Source organism: Carcharhinus amblyrhynchos, chromosome 27 (assembly GCF_965287045.1).
Source record: "Carcharhinus amblyrhynchos chromosome 27, sCarAmb.v2.hapA, whole genome shotgun sequence".
Classification (NCBI taxonomy): domain Eukaryota; kingdom Metazoa; phylum Chordata; class Chondrichthyes; order Carcharhiniformes; family Carcharhinidae; genus Carcharhinus; species Carcharhinus amblyrhynchos.
Window position 1 is genome coordinate 24356802 of NC_137350.1, and position 19149 is coordinate 24375950.

General features: G+C 44.0%; 1 protein-coding gene across 1 annotated transcript in view; it reads right to left on the bottom strand.

Annotated features, from left to right (window-relative positions):
• The window catches only part of LOC145359112 (G protein-activated inward rectifier potassium channel 1-like), a 46050-nt gene that overhangs the window by 25254 nt on the left and 1647 nt on the right, over window positions 1–19149 (bottom strand). The window contains exon 2 of the mRNA XM_080213507.1: window positions 2075–2291. Coding sequence (XP_080069633.1) covers window positions 2075–2291 — 217 coding nt within the window. The remainder of the gene's footprint in view (window positions 1–2074; window positions 2292–19149) is intronic.

A 19149-nucleotide genomic window follows, 5' to 3' on the forward strand; every position in this document is an offset into this window, starting at 1 on the left:
ACACAATGTATTTACCCTGCTAATCCCTCTGACACTAAGGGGCAATTTGGCATGACTAATCCACCTAAATTGCATGTCTTTTGGATTGTGAGAGGAAACCAGGGGAAACGCACGTAGACATGGGCAGATTGTGCAAATTCCACGCAGACAGTCACCCGAGGTTGGAGCTGAACCCAGATCCCTGGTGCTGCAAGGCATCAATGCTAGCCACTGTGCCACTGTGTTACCACTTTGAGCCTCTTTCTGCCTGTGATGTGACAGGCTTAGGCCTGATTTTAACCCATTCAAAACCCATCCACTTAAAGAGTGCTAAAAATCAGGCCAGGGCTAAGGCGTCAACCCAGGAACTGCAAATTGTGGGATATGTGCTGTGATGTGAATCTGGGCAGTAATAATTGAGTTACAGAAAGTGTGACTGAGCAGTAATAACAGCCGGTTCTGTACTGGTGACATAGAGGTAGCTCATCCTTCAAATCAATCGTCAGTTCTCAAAATGACGGATTACTTTACATGAGCTTTGATATTCGGTTACCTTGGCCACACACGTACAGGATGGATGGGAGCAAAACTGCAAAGCTACAGTTTGATTTTCAGAAAAGATTAATTTCCTGGTGAATCAAGAGCTGGCTTTTGGCAACTGCTCCATCAGTGTTCTGTGAGATGCACGCAGGCATTGGCAGATCTGGTGAGACTCACACCAGCTTCTGTGCCCAAAATGGCTGCAGGGTGAAGCACTCTAGTACAAAGCAGCAGTCAGGCTGATTGAGAAATAAACATCAAAGCACAAAATCCTATTTAATTGAATACTTTAAAGAGGTCCAACCATCAGCTTCATGCAATGTCCCTGGAAATCCATTGTCTTTCTCAGGTGTTTCACCTTCCAGCCTCAGAGTGCTTCCGGAGAACCATCTTCATTTTCAGAAGGTCTACCTTCTTTCTTCTGGCAGGCCAGTGATGTTTTCAATATGGCACCCATATGTGTGCCTGTGGACTGCTCGCCATCAGGCCTGCCCCACTATGGAATATGGCACAAAACATCCAGTTGTATTAATGATGTGAGGGCAACCAATTTGGCATGTTTTCCTGCCAGACTCCATGGTAGACAACACCCCATGCCCCTCCACAGGACTCACTCCCAAAATGGAAGAAATCTGCCTTAAGTGTCTATTGCAGACTTTACTATATTGAAAAAAAAACACTTCTTCATAAAAATAATTTACTGTATATACATTCCTTCAACTAAAGTCTCATAACAATAAACAAGTGCATAATCCCTTATTACAATAAGTAATGGAATTCATAGTTCCACATCAAATGATATATAACTTCTTTACCTATCAATCAAATTGTGAAATAGTAAGCACCCTACTGTGATAATAGATGGTGTGAAATCGGTTATGAAACTCTAAGCCAGTAATGAAAGCTTTCAGGCCTATGTCAACAAAACAATAATTTTGGTTAAATATTTCAGTTGTACTTTTTTCAGATTTGAACAGCTGGACTTTTAACTGCCTTAACAGGTTGACAATTCCCTTTGACGGTTTTGTTTGACTGGTGCTTCTTTTGGAAGTCAATTTTGGCAGGTCTGTTGGCAGTTGCAATGAGCTTGACAGTAATGAATTTATGCACATTTTTGCCTATTATTAACACTTCCAAAGTGCACCTGATCTACCACAGAGAGCACCCGACCTCCACCAGAAGACATCATACCTTCCCCAAGATGTCCTGGGACCAGGTCTGGCTATTCAAATAAGTGCAAAAAGTTTGGGGCTGCTCTTACATGGTCTAATCTGCACACTTCGGTTTCCAAACCCTGGCCTATCAAAAAATGGCACTTCAGTGAAGGCAACTGGTGACTTAAATGGGCAGCTGTCTTTATAAAAAGCACGCATGGGAAATGTCCCACCTCCCATACTCATCCATTCGAAGATGGGAATGAGACAGGCTCACCATCATGGCAAAAATCTGGGCCTTTGTCTCATTAGAGATTAGAACAGCCTGTTAGAAATAACTAATTATTAATAATTATTTAAAAAGTAAAGAAGTAGCCACACATAAGTGAATACAGACTTACCAGTAGTCTCCACGATTCCCTCCAGGATCACTACAATTTCAAACTGGTCATTTCTTAGGGATCGTTGCGATAGGTCAAAGAAGGGACTTTTAGGATTTATTTCATGACAAATAGTCAGAGGCGAAACGAGAAACAGCTGGTCTGCACCAGTTCCAAATCCAACATCCAACTCACACTGATCCAGGGGCAGGAACTCTCCTTCTGGGGTCTGCCTGGACTGAATACAAGAGGGAATAGACACAATTAGGTTAGAAGCCAGATTTTGTACTGTTCCTGCTTGTTCATTAAGCATCTTCAAATGCTGGAATTTTACCGCCTTGCCCACCCGAGACTCATAGAATCCCACCCGAGGCCAAGGGAGAATGTCGTTCTGCGAGCCTTGCCCATCCCAATTCCACGTTAGGCGAGACTGTAAAATTCTGGCCATAAAGTTTCACACACTGCATCAAGTTAGTATATTTCTAACATATGTATTCAGATCTTTTAGTGCTTTCCAAAAGTATCTACAGCTGTTTGCAACAGGCAAACTACTGACTGTATTAAACCAGCCTATGTTTACAAAACTCAAAGCGTAAGACAGGTTTTTCCTATCTGGGACTAAGTCACATGACAGGGGTGAAGTCATAGGAACACAGGAATAAAGGAATTACAAGCAGAATTAGGCAATTCACAGGGTTCAATTTCCAGTTTGGATCAGTGTCTGTGTGGAGTCTCCCCGTGTCTGAGTGGGTTTCCTCCGGTTTCCTCCCACAATCCAAAAGATGTGCTGGTTAAGCGCACTGGCTATGCTCATTTCTCCCTCATTGTACCAGAACAGGCAGCAGAGTGTGGCAACTAGAGGATTTTCACAGTAAGACTACTTGTGATTAAGAAATAAATTAATTGAATCCTTCCACCAAATATTCATCATCTATTTTTCCATTGCTTTCTTATTTCTTCATTTGTCCTTCTCCTTTGTGCTTTTATAAAAAAATTCTGAATGCTTTTTGTTATTCTTTTTATTTCCTTTCCATTTGTTTGGTTTACTTTTCATTTCAGTAGAGTTCATTTTGCCCTTTTATTTCCTTTGTGTTGTCTATCTCTCTCAGTCTCTCATTTCTTCTTCTCCAGGTACTTAAACATACAATGTATCGGCACTACAGTATCTGATTGCATCAAGCTGTAATACATTAATGGGATTCAGGACAACAGTCTTACCATAATAAAATGAAAAGCTGACAATGGCAAACTACCCAGTCAGTATTCAATCCCTTGATGCTAATGATTTAAACCCAGCACGATCATTTAATTCTGGACACACTTCATCACTGTGTCTACTTTAAATAAAAACATCAAATTAGTACCATGTTTGAAGACTCTCCTACATTCTATCAAATTATCTGCTAACAATTAAGGAGTTATTTCCCTCTGGATGTCAATTTCAGCTTTAAAAAAATGATGTACAGAAAGTAAACAGGTTAGCTAGACTGATGGGAAGAAATAGCAAACATTTTGTCGACTGTTATCGGTACTCTGAAACTTGCTCATTAATTCAAATTGGCTTTAGAAAGATGCAAAGCAAGATATGTTCCAAGGGATTTATAAAGGTCATTCAAGACAGAATTATACAGCCATGCATCGGGATTGAGTATCAATGGGAAAAGACAATCTCACATTAAAGCAATAATGGAGAAAATGGAAGACATCAGGAGTAGTCAGCTCAGATACGAAATAGACTTATTGTTAGGAAGCGAAACGGTAGGCATCCAAAGCTAACGTGTTCTGAATGACAAAAGAAATGAAAGTTAAAGTGCAAGAAATCGATTTATGGAAATGTCAGGTACAAGATTCACTTTATAACCAGGAACAATGCTGGAGAGAAGTGGAAAAAGTCTGTATGGAAGGCAAAGGAGGATAACAAGAAAAGATTACCAAGCAACATTAAATCATAAAGTATTTTATAAATGTACAAAATGCCAGCATTCAAGGAGGGATGAAGTTAGACACATTCATCACCCAAATAGGAAATCTTCATGTAGAGGATTATGGCATAAAGTGATTGATGAGCAGGTTACACTGAAAGAGGAGAGGAAAGTAAAGATGCACTAAAATGTTAGCACTACTGCAGGGATTCTATGATTTTCTGATTTGCTCAGAGACAGTTAACAAAGAGGAGTGAAGGGTGGATATAGTTCCAATGGATCAGTTTTGGGTCCATTACAATTCTTATAAATGACTTAAAGTTTATTTATTAATGTCACAAGTAGGTTTACATTAACACTGCAATGAAGTTACTATGAAATCCTCTAGTTGCCACTCTCCGGTGCCTGTTCGGAGTACATTCAGGAAGAATTTAGCATGGCCAATGTGCCTAACCACCGTGTCTTTCAGACTGTAGGAGGAAATCAGAGCACCCAGATGAAACCCATGCAGACACGGGGAAAACAAGCAAACTCCACACAGACATTGACCCAAACCGGGAATTGAACCCGGATTCCTGGTGCTGTGAGGCAGTGTGCCACCATGCCACCTTGTACTTAGAGATGGGTGCATGGTTATAAAGTTTCCTGATTATACAAAACTTGACAAAGTAGCAGATCGTGATGAGGATAATTATAGGCTTCAGGATAACATAGAAAGAATGGTGAAATGGGCAGATGTACAGCAGATTGAGTTCAGAGAAGAGGTATTATCATAGTAAAGGATTATAGACCAAATTACCTATGGATATATTGAACTTTTAAGTAAGGCATGACATTTTAAAAAAGAGCAAAGCAAGCAAAACCTGGCTGAGACTGTAAAGTGACCACTTGTTGGAAAATGCCAATTTGGATTACACGAAGACCAACTCAAACAGAATGGTGCACTTTTGCATTCAGAGACGCTTCAAAGGAAGCAATGCAAAAACTGAACTGTAATCTTCTGTGGTTGTAGAGATAATGGAGACTGATTAGCATTTCAGCAGAAATCATTATATCCCAGAACGTGGACATGAGTTGAAAAATGTTTCTGGGCAAAAGGCATGGTTATATTTTCCTCTTTCAGGAATACACAGGAAAGGGAGTTAAACCAACTACAACACTAGTCTCTTTGTGTGCTAGCCTGGTGTTCTGGTTCTAATGTGTTGTGATAGTCACAGCGAAGAACATCCATTCGACATCTCTAAGGTTGCAGGTAAACAAAAATCTATCTCTCTCCCTCTGATTGTTGGAAGCAAGCCACAAGTCGGAAAAGCCACAGTCAGAAAGGACACCAGACAACACCTTTCAGCTAACTTGCAGAACTAAGGATCTCCAAACTAACTGCTCAATTGCCAAAGTCAGTGTGACTGGAATCAACCACAACATTTCACTACTTATAAGAACATAAGAAATAGGAGCAGGAGTAGGCCATCTAGCCCTTCGAGCCTGCCCCGCCATTCAATAAGATCATGGCTGATCTGTCGCTGCTCAGTTCCACTTTCCCCCTTTCTCTCCATAACCCTTAATCCCCTCTCTTATCAAAAACCCATCAACCCGCTTCTTAAAAATATTTAGCGAGGCAGCCTCCACCACTTCAACGGGCAGAGAATTCCAGAGATTCACCACCCTTTGAGTGAAGAAGTTCCTCCTCAACTCCGTTCTAAACCGCCCCCCTTTTATCTTGAGGCTGTGCCCCCTAGTCCTACTGTCTTTTTTGAGCGGGAAGAGTCTCTCCACCTCTATCCTATCCATTCCTACATCAAGCCAACTTCTCACTTCTAATTGATGTTGCATGCATGTTGTGGTTTTTGTTATTTTTGTATCACATTTTAGAAACTAATAAACTCACTCCTTTTAGGTGGTACGGCAGTGGTTAGCACTGCAGCCTCACAGTGCCAGAAACCTGGGTTCGATTCCAGCTTTGGATGACCATTTGTATGTTCTCCTCCAGGTACTCCTGTTTCCTCCCACAGTCCAAAGATGTGCGGGTTAGGTGGACTGGCCATCCTAAATTGCCCCTCAGTGTCAGTGGGGCTAGCTAGGGTGAATGTATGGGGTTACGAGGATAGGGCCTGGGTGGGATTGTGGTCAGTGCAGACTCAATGGACTGAATGGCATCCTTTTGCACTGTAGGATTCTATGATCCTATGAAATGTTGCTCAAACTTTACTACAGATGAAACATCAGCTGGAGTGTTGTGAACACCACACTTCAGAAAGGATGTAAAGGCATCAGATATGATGCAAAGGTTTACCAGGATGAGTGGCTTCAGTTATGAGGTGACCTGTTTTTGTTATTCAGCATTGCTTATTTGTAGTCTCTGTCATATTTTATAATGATAAGGTTCTCTTCCACCTTCCACTGTCGGGAAAAGATACAAAAGTCTGAGGTCACATACCAACTGACTCAGGAACAGCTTCTTCCCTGCTGCTGTCAGATTTTTGAATGGAATTACCTAGTATTCTTAGGATCCAGGGCAGCCACTTAAAAGGAGCATTAGACCCATCACTTGTGTTTGAGCAGCAGTCTAATAATTATTTTGAGGCTCCTCAGAGAAATTGGCTGTCCAGTTATGGGTCTGCTCCACTTAGGCCGTTTGTTGCCACCATCAAAAAGGCAGATCAAAATTCCTTTAGGCAAATATTCAAGTGGAGCGTTATGAATGATTGGCAATTCTGACTTCAGACTTTTGGAGTTTTTTGCATCACTGAGAAATTTTCCCCGAGACTCCTGGGGTTCCAGGTTTGAACCTCTGGCCTGAAGCCCCATGATGAAAAACCTAGTAATGTGTGCGATTCTCCCAAAACTACCCAGCAGCTTGTTCTTGCTCAACCCTTACTGTCCAAGGGTTGCTCATCATGACGGCACTCTCTGGGAAGGCAAGGTGGCAGGGTCCAAAACCGACTTCAGCCAGGACTAAACCTGTGATTCTTCCTGTTATTCTAACATAGAAACACAGAATCCAGAAGCACAAATAGGCCATTCAACCCTTCGAACTTGCTCTACCATTTATCTTGATCATGGCTGATCATTGAATTAATATCCTGATTCCCCCCCTTCCTTCCATATCCCTTGATCCCTTTAGCCCCAAAAGCTATATCCAATTTCTTCAATCAGCCAACATTTTGACCTCAACTACATTCTGTGGTAGTGAATTCCACACATTCACCACCCTCTGAGTGAAGAAATTTCTCCTCACTTCAGTCCTTAAAGGTTTACCCCTTATCTTCAAACTATGACCCCCAGTTCTGGACTACCCCACCATTGGGAACATTCTTTCTGAATCTACCCTGTCTAACCCTGTTAGAATTTTATAAGTTTCTGAAGAGTCTACACCACAATCTAGCCAACTGAGCTAATTGCCACTTCTGCCCACCCACCCCACCCCTCCACTCTTCTTGTTTGGCCCCTTCCACTCATAAATTCAGAATTCAGAGGTTACCTATCTACCAATATACGGCTGTTTGATCCACTGCCAAATACTCAATGAGTCAAAGTATCAGAAACACACCAGGCAATGCAACCAGATATATTCTGTGGTTCACACCATCAGAATGTCAATGATTGAACTTTTCTCTTTCAAGATTCCTCCACTCCCATCCTTCATTGGAATATGCAAGATTCTTTTCTTCAACGCAACAGATTGGTCACATACTAATATGACATATACCAATTGGAATCAGATTTTTCCAAGGCAGAGACAAACAATTTTCTCACAAGGCTATCAGTCTTGATCTCATTTTTAATTAAAAACATCACTTCCAGATGACAGTTTTTTGAGCAAAGTTCTGCCAATGTGCAGCAAAATTATGGACTCTGATAAAATGGAGCTGTACATGCGCCCACATTCAGATGCCGAGAGACATCCTGTCCCTCTTACACATTCATTATTGTGTTAGAAAAATGGAGGTGAACACAATGAGCATATTCAGTAAATGGTCTGCAACTAGGATGATTTAAATCACTTTTGTCAGCCTTAACTCAGTGATAGCGTTCACAATCTAGTCAGCTTCAAGCCCCACTGCAGAGATCTCAGTGCACAATCTTGGCTCTGCTAGCACTGTCAGAGATGCCCCGGGGCTTAAATTGAGCCATGCGGCACCCGATTTTGGGTGCTACAAAGCCATTTATCACCAAAAGCCTTGGGCTGAAACATTTGTACATTGTATCAAATGGCAAGTGTGCAAGACAGCACAGTTAAACCGAAGTCATCTTTTACCATTGTCTGACTCTTGGTCCATTTTTGGAATGTGCATTTTCAATTATTTGCTTGCTACACGCTTGTTAAATCGCTAAAAGTAGAAACAAAATACTACGGATGCTGGAAATCCGAAAAAATGCTGGAATGACTCAGAAGGTCTGGCAGCATCTACGAATTAAAAGCTTAAAAATAAAAAAACCTTTTCGGAGAAACTCTTTCACAATACTAAGTATGAGAGAGAATATCAAAATATTGTGTTACACTTTTCAATATTTACTATCATAGAATCCCTACAGTGCAGAAGGAGGCTATCCGACCCATTGAGCCTGCATCAACAACAATCTCACCCAGGCCATATCCCCAAACCTCACATATTTACTCGATGATGACCTAGTGGTATTATTGCTAGAATATAATTCTAGAAACTTAGCTAATGTTCTGGGGACCCGAGTTCGAATCCCACCACGGCAGATGGTAGAACTTGAATTCAGTAAAAAATATCTGGAATTAAGAATCTACTGATGACCGTGAAACCGGTGTCAATTATCGGAAAAACCCATCTCGTTCGGAAATGTTCTTTAGGGAATGAAATCTGCTGTCCTTTCACAGCCTGGTCCACATGTGACTCCAGATCCACAGCAATGTGGTTGACTCTCAACTGCCCTCGAGCAACAAGAGATGGGCAATAAATGCTGGGCAGCCAGCGACCCCCAAGTCCCATGAATGAATTTTAAAAAATCATAAAGCAGACATTTATTACGCACCGTACTCATACACACCAGATGTCATTGACATCTGAACTGTCAGGCAGCCAGAGCACATCATCCTCATTTATGTTCGTGGAATCATAAAATCCCTACAGAGCAAAGGAAAGCCATTCAGCCCATCGAGTCTGCACTAACAACAATCCCACCTAGGATTTGTCCCCGTATCCTCACCTGTTTACCCCACTATTCCCCTGACACTAAGGAGCAATTTAGCATAGCCAATCATCCCAACCTGTACATCTTTGGACTGTGGGAGATAACTGGCGCACCCAGAGGAAATTCAAGCAGACACAAGGAGAATGTGCAGACTGCACACAGGCAGTGACCCAAGCCGGGAATCGAACCCAGTTCCCTGGCGCTGTGAAGAGGTAGTGATAACCGCTTCTATATTTAACAAACATCACTGATGAAAAGCTGTTTTTTCAAATCCGTGGAATGGTAATTCTTACTAATTGAAAAAAGGAAAATGTTTATTGCTGTTCTCAGTGCTTTTGTTTAAAATACAGGAATGATATTAGTTTGAAACCTTGATCATATTTATATTCTTAGAGACTGAACACATTAAGAGTCTGAGGAACGTCTTCATGCACACACGTTTAGAGATACGGAAATGACCCAATTGACAAGGCATCAGAAAATAATAGGCAATGCCATATTTGATTAAGGGACAAGAATACTGTTGTAGATTTCAAAAATGTTAAAGGGGAATCATCTTGGCAATAGAAAGGCTAGTATCTGTGAGCTGCAAATACAGGGTCAATTTTGAAGTAATTGACATGTTGGCAAACAATGACTTTCACTATTATTTTTATAATAAGCAAAGCTTTGAATTTGGAATAAAATCTCACTAATTGTTCAAAAATTAATAACCACTTTAGGGCTTCATCTCACCGCTGCGGATATTAAAACAACGGGAGGTGGGCTGATCGCAATATGGCATGCAGAGCAACTAAAACTATGGACGACTTTGTCACCTCCTTGGGGACGAATGGGGTTTCCTCGATCAGAGGCACTCATAGTCACAGAGGTTTACAGCATGGAAGCAGTCCCTTCGGCCCAACTTGTCCATGTAGCCCTTTTTTTAACCATTAAGCTAGTCCCAGTTGCCCACGTTTAGCCCATATCTGTCTATACGCATCTAACCCATGTATCTGTCTTTTTAAAAGACAAAATTGTACCTGCCTCTATTACCTATCTCTGGCAGCTTGTTCCAAACACTCACCACCCTCTGTGTGAAAAACCTGCCCCTCTGGATCCCTTTGTATCTCTCCCCTCTCACCTTAAACCTATGCCCTCTAGTTTTAGATTCCCCTGCCTATGGGAAAAGATATTGACTATCTAGCTGATCTAAGCCCCTCATTATTTTATAGACCTCTATAAGATCACCCTAAGTCTCAGGCCCTCAGTTGAGTGACTGAACATCAGGAAGGTGGAGGGGCAGTGTGGGTTAACTACAGGGTCATGATTTAAGGGGAAGGCCATCTCTGGCCTCATTTGTGCTGATTGGCTTGTGGTTTGTTGTGTTTCTTCGACTAAGATCACTCGGGCCCTTAGTTGAGAGACTTTCAGGGACTGGACAATGGAAAGAGGGAAGGGCTCTGAGAGCCACCTCCCCCTGCCCTTGCTGCCAACCTTCGTGCAAGCTTCTCCCTAAGGACTCCTAACGTGCAAAATCACTAGCACCACCTCCCCCAGTTGATCAACTGTCAATAGGTGAGATGTCCATCCCCATGGTTTTGATTTCAGGAGGGGGTCAATCACTGGCCTCATACTGCCTGATTGGCTTGTGGTTTGGTGGGCCTTCCTGAAAAGAGACAACACAGGGAGTAGGATTTTCTGGCCACCCTCACCCCAAGACTGGAAAATCCTGCCTGAGGCATGGCCCTGTCCTGCCCACTATTATTCCTGCGGTAGGCAAGATGAGAAAGTTCTGCCCCTGGTCTCTCACTTGTTCTGATGTGGAGATGCTGGCGTTGGACTGGGGTAAACACAGCAAGAAGTCTCACAACACCAGGTTAAAGTCCAACCAGTTTATTTGATAGTAGGGTTTACCATCAAATAAACTGGTTGGACTTTAAACTGGGATTGTGAGACTTCTTACTACTCTCACTTGTTCACCAGCTGAACCTCCAATGCCTCAACAAGAATCCTCCATACATTTCAGGCTGTGCACATTCCAAAACAAAGACTTGGAGCTGAAATTACAATACATCACAAAGCAGATATGTGGGCAGCACAGTGGTTATCACTGCTGCCTCACAGCACCAGGGACCCAAGTTCGATTCCCAGCTTGGGTCACTGTCTGCGTGGAGTCTGCACATTCTCCCCATGTCTGTGTGGGTTTCCTCCAGGGTGTTGCTTTTTCCTCCCACAGTCTGAAATTACAATACACTACAAAGCAGATATGTGGGCAGCACAGTGGTTAGAGCACTGTTGCTTCACAGCACCAGGGACCCAGGTTCAATTCTCGGCTTGGGTCACTGCCTGCGTGGAGTCCGCACATTCTCCCCGTGTCTGTGTGGGTTTCCTCTGGGTCTTGCTGTTGCCTCCCACAGTCTGAAAGACATGCTGGTTAGCTGCATTGGCCGTGCTAAATTCTCCCTCAGTGTACCCGAACAGGCGGCAGAGTGTGATGATTAGGGGATTTTCATAGTAATTTCATTGTAATGTTAATGAAAGCCTATTTGTGACAGCAATAAATAAACTTTAATTGATATATTTTCACAATACTATAACTGAAGTGACATTCAATAAAAAAAGGATTACACACATTACATCTAGAATTCAGCATATTCGCATTTGCAAAAGAAAGATGCAATCCATTAAATGTCTGCTTTAAAAACTCATTTTAACTGAAATGCTGTGGAACATGGTGGCTGAATATCAGATATGCATTTTTTTGAGTTGCCAAGTGGATTGCTGTAAATTGGAAAAAACCTTCTTTAATATGGTTAATATTTGGTAGCAGTGCTATAGTGCTAACCTATAGTGAGATTGGATTCTTACCCTACAGATTTACACAAATTCATTTCAAGTCAATTATTTATTAATTTTAAATGCATTCATCAGTTTTGCTGCTTTTGATTAATGCACTTACAAAAACCCATCAGAGATTTAGAACTATCTTTTACACCCCTGGAACATCTTGATACATGAAATGTTTTATAAAAGCTGTAAAAAAAAACATAAGAATTATTTTATTATCAGAATGGGTTATGGAAAAATAGGGAATTTGATTTGTTAGCAATAATAAAATAATTCTTATGATTTTTTTTACAGGGCCGGATTCTCCCATCGCAACCCGCAACTTTTCTCACGAGTCCAGTCGGGAGAATAGCGATATTGGTCTTTTTCCGGGATTTGCACATGCGCCGGGAATGCATGCACACCTCTCAGAGCGGAGAACAGTCGGAGACCAGACCATGCTGGAAACCGGCGGGGAGAAAGGTAAGTTATCTTTTTCAATGTAGTTTAAATATGTTTTGCATCTCATTATCAGGAACTTACCAGTCCTGACTGTATCTCTCACCCCGCCAGGAGTACTTCATTCTGGCAGGGTTTAGAATACTCCCCAAGTTCAGGGAACTAGCAGGAGGCCTCGTCGGAATGAAGGGTGGGACAATCGGGACTCCTGAGGGGGGTTGGGTGGCAGGGGTTGGTGCCCCTTGGGCATGGGCCCCCTGGGAATGCCAGCCTGTGCCCCTGGCACTTGCCCAGGGGGCACCTTGGCACTGCCTATCAGGCATCGGGCAATGCCAATGGGGCAGGGCCTATTGTGGGCAGGGCCTAGAGGCAATCAGTGTGGCTGGAGGCTCCCATTGCCACTCTGCATGGCGATTGGTCTGGGCTGGAGGGTGGCCAACGATTGGGGCGGGCTGTGGAGGTGTGATGGTCTGCCGGGGAGAGGCCTGCCTCCTGTGGGGTGGTCAGACTCCCGGGGGGTCTGACCCTGAGGGGGTGGGGTGGTTTGCTGAGGTGTGGGGGGGGGCTGCGGGGGAATGGCGGGATCGCCACTGCTGGGGTAGTGGGCTGGGCATCAGGGCGCTCTGGGCTGGGGGGGGGGTCAGGACAGGCTCGGGAATTGTTGTGAGGGCTGCAATTGGGCTGTGGGGGGGCTGGAGGGGCAGCACGGTGGGGGTCCCAGGCTGGCCAGCAAACAGGGCTGCTAACAGATCGGGACCACTGCCCACGCGCAGAGTAGAAAGATATCTCATAACACCAGCTTAAAGTCCAACCCAGAGGAAGTGGGTCTGAGTTGGATTTTAAGCTAGTGTTGTGAGATTTCTTTCTGTTTCACCCCACTGCAACACCGGCATCTCTACATCATGCGCAGAGCTCCAGGGCTATCAGATTCTGGTGCTAATAGGCCACCCCCACAGGTTTTTAATGAGATTCTAGATCGTGACCTCTGCAGTGCAGAGTATGGAGATTCGGGTCTGAAGCTACACTGAAAAAACAGTCGTGATCTAGAACAGTTTTCCAACCAATTCAGCACTTTTGGAAGAAACACCCCCAATGTTTCAGTCATTGTTTTATTTTTAGATTCTAATTGCTAAGGTATCCATTAACCATTTTAATCATTTCTACAATGCAGCAGAAGGAGGTCATTTGGCCAATCGAGTCTGCACCAACTCTCTGACAGAGCATCTTACCCAGGTCCTCCCCCTGTAACGTCCATGTACTTACCCTGCTAATTCCCATAACCTATATATCTTGGACACTAAGGGGCAACTTAGCAAAGCCAATCCACCCACTCTGCACATCTTTGGACAGTGGGAGGAAACGGGAGCACCCAGAGGAAACCCACGCAGACATGGGGGAAAATGTGCAAACTCCACACAGACAGTAACCCAAGCTGGGAATCGAACCCAGATCGCTGACGCTGTGAGGAAGCAGTGCGAACCACTGTGCCACTGTGTTGCTTTTAATGCATTATGCTGACTTCTCATTAAAACATTAATAGGTTATGGGGGCTTCAAAAAAATTCTAATTGCCAGACTTGTGTGAAAATTGGAGTAACACCCGCCAATTTTTTAGCATGATTTTGAGAATGTATCTCCCACACTCTGAGCACTGCAGAGTGCCTGAGCAGGATTGATTCTGAAAATCAGCAGGCGGGTCCTATTCCCGCCCGAGAGTCCGGCAGCATAGCGTGGAGCAAGCCACTGTGCACGCACCGATCTGTCAGTGCTGAGATCGGTGCATGTGCACTGCCCCCATACTGCCCGCCTCCCATTCCTGGCTAGCCCGTGACCCTGCATGGCTGCCCCTCCGACATTCCCAAGCCTCTCCTATCGCTAGCCTCCCAGACCTCTCCTCACAAACCCTGATACCTCCCCCACTCCCGCCAGCCCCCATTCTACCCTCCACTCCCCACCCCCCCAACCCCACCCACTGGCAGTCCCGAACCTCACCCTGACTAGGCAGTCCAGGCAGCACCTCCTCACTTCCCTAGGCAGCCCCAAACCCCCCTGGCAGCCCCAACTCCCTCCCCAGTTGGATGACCAGCCTCAATCACCTCCTTCTCTCCCCTTCCCAGTGATCCTCTGGCAAAATGGCAGTGGGATCCCGCACCCCCAACAATTGCCCCACCTATAGGCCCCACCCTCCAAGAGGCCCTCCTCAATAAACCCTGCTTCCTTGCCCGATGCACAGTGGGCATGCCAAGGTGCCCCTTGGACACTGCCAGTTTATCCCTTGGGCAAGGACAGATCGGCCGCCAGTTTCCCGTTAGTGGGCAGCAGTTGTAAACTCTGCTAGAGTGAAAACTCCAGGGGAGTTGGGGAGAGGGAGACATTAGCGAGCCTGGAGACTTCAGCCAAAAACCTTGGCACTGGAGAGCAATGCAGCAGGCTGGAAGAACCACCCTCTATATATTAGATATTTGTATCACATTACTTATATTTAAGCGTAATTGAAAGTTCTGTGTTTCTGACATCTATAATATTTCTATATTTTGAAAATGTGTCTTCATCCTCGAGTTGTACTCAAGTGATTTAATTTTCAATTTTTCTACAATAGCAATCACTTGAAAAGAAACAATTAACCTGTTGACACTTATTAGCATGTTTCCAAACCCATCATTGGTTTCGAGAGCACAACCTTTTTCTCTGAAATTCTGGTAAATAATTTTGCATCCCAAAGGAGTGACTCATACAAAATGGGAATTGCACAGAAGCTTGCATGGTCCTGTAGGGAGATAAATCAGCTAAAATGTAATTTCGCATTCAGTGACCCAAAAATTCCCTGGGGATTCCATCACGTTTCCCATTGGATTTTCGGCAGAGCTTCATTGGGGATTGGCGGCCGGATTTGCCAGCTCTCAGATGTTTCTGTGAGTTTCACCACTGCCTTTCAAAACACAGAGTATAAGATAGGAAGGATGACAGAACAATCATAGAATCACTATCGTGCAGAAGGAGGCCATTCAGCCCATCGAGCCTGTACTGACAAAAATCACACAAACCCCGAAACACCACATATTTGCCCTGTTAATCCCCCTGACGCTAAGGAGCAATTTACCAAGGCCAATCAACCTAACCCGCACTGCTTTGGGCTGTGGGAGGAAACCAGAGCATCCAGAGGAAATTCATGCAGACACAGGGAGAACGTGCAAACTCCATACAGTGTCCCAAGGCCAGCATCGAACCCGGATCCCTGGGGCTGTGAGGCAGCAGTGCTAACCACTGTGCCAATTGGCGTTCATCCTTCTGAGAGTTAGCACCTAACGCACAGCAGTCAACTCCTGAATTCGTTCTGCCATTTTCCTTTTCTTTATTTATGCATGGGACATAGACATCACTGGCTGGGCCAGCATTTATTGCCCATCTCTAGCTGTTCTTGAATTGAGTGGCTTGCCAGGCCATTTCAGTGGGCAGTTGAGACTCAACCACATTGCTGTGGCTCTGGCCAGACTAGGTAGGGATGACAGATTGCTTTCCCTAAAGGATATTAGTGAACCAGATGGGTTTTTCTGACAATCTTCAATGGTTTCATGGTCATCAGTAGATTCTTAATTCCAGGTATTTGTTAATGAATTCAAATTCCACCATCTACTATGGTGAGATTCCAACACAGAACATTAGCTGAATTTCCAGATTAATAGTCCAGTGATAATACCATTTGGCCATTGCCTCCCCACCTTGGGTAAAGGGGGGATAAAATTCTGCCCAGAATCCCGATTTGTCCTTATCTAGGTAAATAAGGGATTACCCTGGTGCCAGCTGTCAATTTTACTTCAGAGGTAACAAGCTGGTCTCTGCAATTTATTCATGAGTTCAAATCCTGTTCCAAAGACTTTGGCTAGCATTTTTATCAGGGGTATGGCAGAACTAGAAATGCGCATCGCTTCTGTTCTCTCTATTTTTGTTGGTTCCCACATGATTCTACCAGAGCGGTTAGCACTGCTGCCTCACAGTGCCAGGGACCCAGGTTCGATTCTGGCCTTGGGTGACTATCTGTGTAAAGTTCGCACATCCATCATGCGTTTTGCTTGGGTTTTCTCCAGGTTCTCTGGTTTCCTCCCACACTCCAAAGATGTGCAGGTTAAGTCGGTTGGCCATGCTACATTGCGTCTTGGAGTCCCAATATGTGTAACGGGGGCATTAGCAGGTTAGAAAGATGGGCAAATACGTGGGGTTGCGGGATTAGAGCCTGGGTAAGATGCTCTGTCAGAGAATCGGTGCAGGTTCAATGGGCTGAATGGCCCCCTTCTGCACCATAGAATTCTATGGATTCTAATTAAAATTTAAAGTGTGGAGACGTACATGGGAAGCAGTTTAGATGAGGAGGTGACCCCCCTAAACATACAAGAAGGTTATAAAACATCATAGAATCATAGAACAATGCAGTGCAGAAGAGGCCCTTTGGCCCATTGAGTGTGCACTGGCACATTAGACACATACAGGAGCCTCCTGGTCAAATACAGGCTCTTTATCATGATCAGAGCTTTCTTGAGCAACTCCACTGCTATCAGTATAAGATTTATTGAGGATGCAAACATGTTTTTCATATTTAAATTTCACTTGTAAATAATTCATATTACACTGATTTCACTGTATTCATGTGTACACTATTATATGTTCAGACTCGCTTAGTCAGAGGTGTAAATGTACTGACATCTTGGGCATGCATTGATAGTTACAGGTGAATTAGGGACAATTTTGTTTCTGCGGAAGAAGCAATGTTGTGGGTTTTTTTTAACTCATTCTGTATTGAACCAGAGCCACAGAATTGTTACGATGAAAAAGGAGGCCATTCGGGCCATCATGTCTGCACTGGCTCTCCAAATGAGCATTATGACTTAGTGCCATTTGCCTGGACTTAGTGCCACTCTTCTGGCTTTTCCCCATACTCTTGCACATTAGATGATTATTTGAAAAGAAACAATGTCCTAATTGAATGTTCATGCCAATGTCCAGAATGGTACTAGTCACTCAATGGGATATGCTTGAATTTGCAGACTCAGCTGGCCTCTGCATTGTAAGAAGACATTAGGAACATAGGACTTTAGAACCGGACTAGACCTTTCAGCCCTTCAAGAATGTTCTGCCATTCAATAAGATCAATGCTGATCTGCTTATGGTCTCGACTCCACTTTCTTATCTACAACCCCCCTCACTTCCTCCCAACCTACACCCAACCCACCCACGACTCTTATCTATCAAAAATCCATCTAACTCGTATCAAACAAATTCAATGCCTCAACATTTTTGGGAAAGAGTCACATTGTCCAAGATCATTCGCAGGTAGAATAACAGAAATGTTGTTGGTGACTCATAACCCTGTAAGGATCCTGCTAGCCTGAGATTGATCCATATTTGGACAGCACTGACAGTGTCCTTTAAGCCTTTCGTTTTCTTGCCTTGACTGGCTTCTCTGCACTCCTCTCCAGAGTGTCAGGTCCCCCCACTTGACTGCTCCAGGCCTCCCACACCACCCTGCTTCCTCCCTTGGATCCCTCTTCCATTTTTCTATGCCTACAAAACCAATTCCACAGGGTGCAACCTTATGACCCTCAGATGGGTGTGCCAGTAAAATTCAGGCCAATGTCTCTTAACCCACCATCAGTAAGTCAAAATTTAATTTGCACAACACACTGATTCAGCCATTCAAAACACCTCCTGTTCTCCGGACCGTCATAAAATCCCCCCTTTGGCACATTATCTCAATTGACATGTTGGAGCAGTACAGAAGGAGGTATGCCCCACTATCATCTTCCGAATGAGACAGTAAACCTAGATTCTGTCCATTCTTCTAACTGGATGTTTAAGATTCTACGGCACCATTAGAAAAAGTGGATCTTGTCCGAGCCAACAATTAGTGCTCAATAAACACCGCCAAAAATGCTGTGCAGAAACTGGCTCTCATGTTTTCCTACAGCAGTGAGTACACTTCCAAAACACTGTGAAATGCTAGGCTGCTGTATGAATGCACCTTCTTATTGTATGTGGACTCCATCAAGGACTCCAGGCAAGACAAATGGCTCAATTCCCCAAACATCTCCTGACCAATATTTTCTTTTTAAGATCTGACCCCTTGCCGAGGAATTAATATGGAGACATGGATAACCTACATCCTCACTCCCACTCCCCAACATTTGCTCCAACAATGTCATAGGCTAGAACTCTACCACCTTGTCCACCATGGAATCGGAGTGGGTGAGGGTCCAACAATGGGACCTCCATTACCTCAGGTGAGAATTTCTGGATGAGGTCAATAGAGGCTGTAAAATCCCGCCCATAGTGTCATAGAGTCATACAATGCAGAAAAGGCTTTTCGGCCCATCGAGTCTGTGCTGACAATATCTACCACTAAACATGCACTAACCCCATCTTCTCCACTTGTTTTGAATATTATGAGATTTAAAATGCTGGTCCAAATATTTTTTAAAGATTGTACAATTTCCAGCCTCAGCTACCTCCCCAGGCAGTGCATTGCAGATTCCATCACCTTCTGGGTGAAAAAAGCTTTCTCTCAAATCCCCTCTGAATCTCCTGCCCCTTACCCTAAAACTATGACCCCTCATGATTGACCCCTCAATCAAGGGGAACAGCTGCTCCCTACTCACCCTGTCCATTCTCCTCATAACCTTCTACACATCAATCATGGTCAGATGCCAGCATTGCCGGAAGATATGTATCAAACATATACCCCAAAGGGCACTGT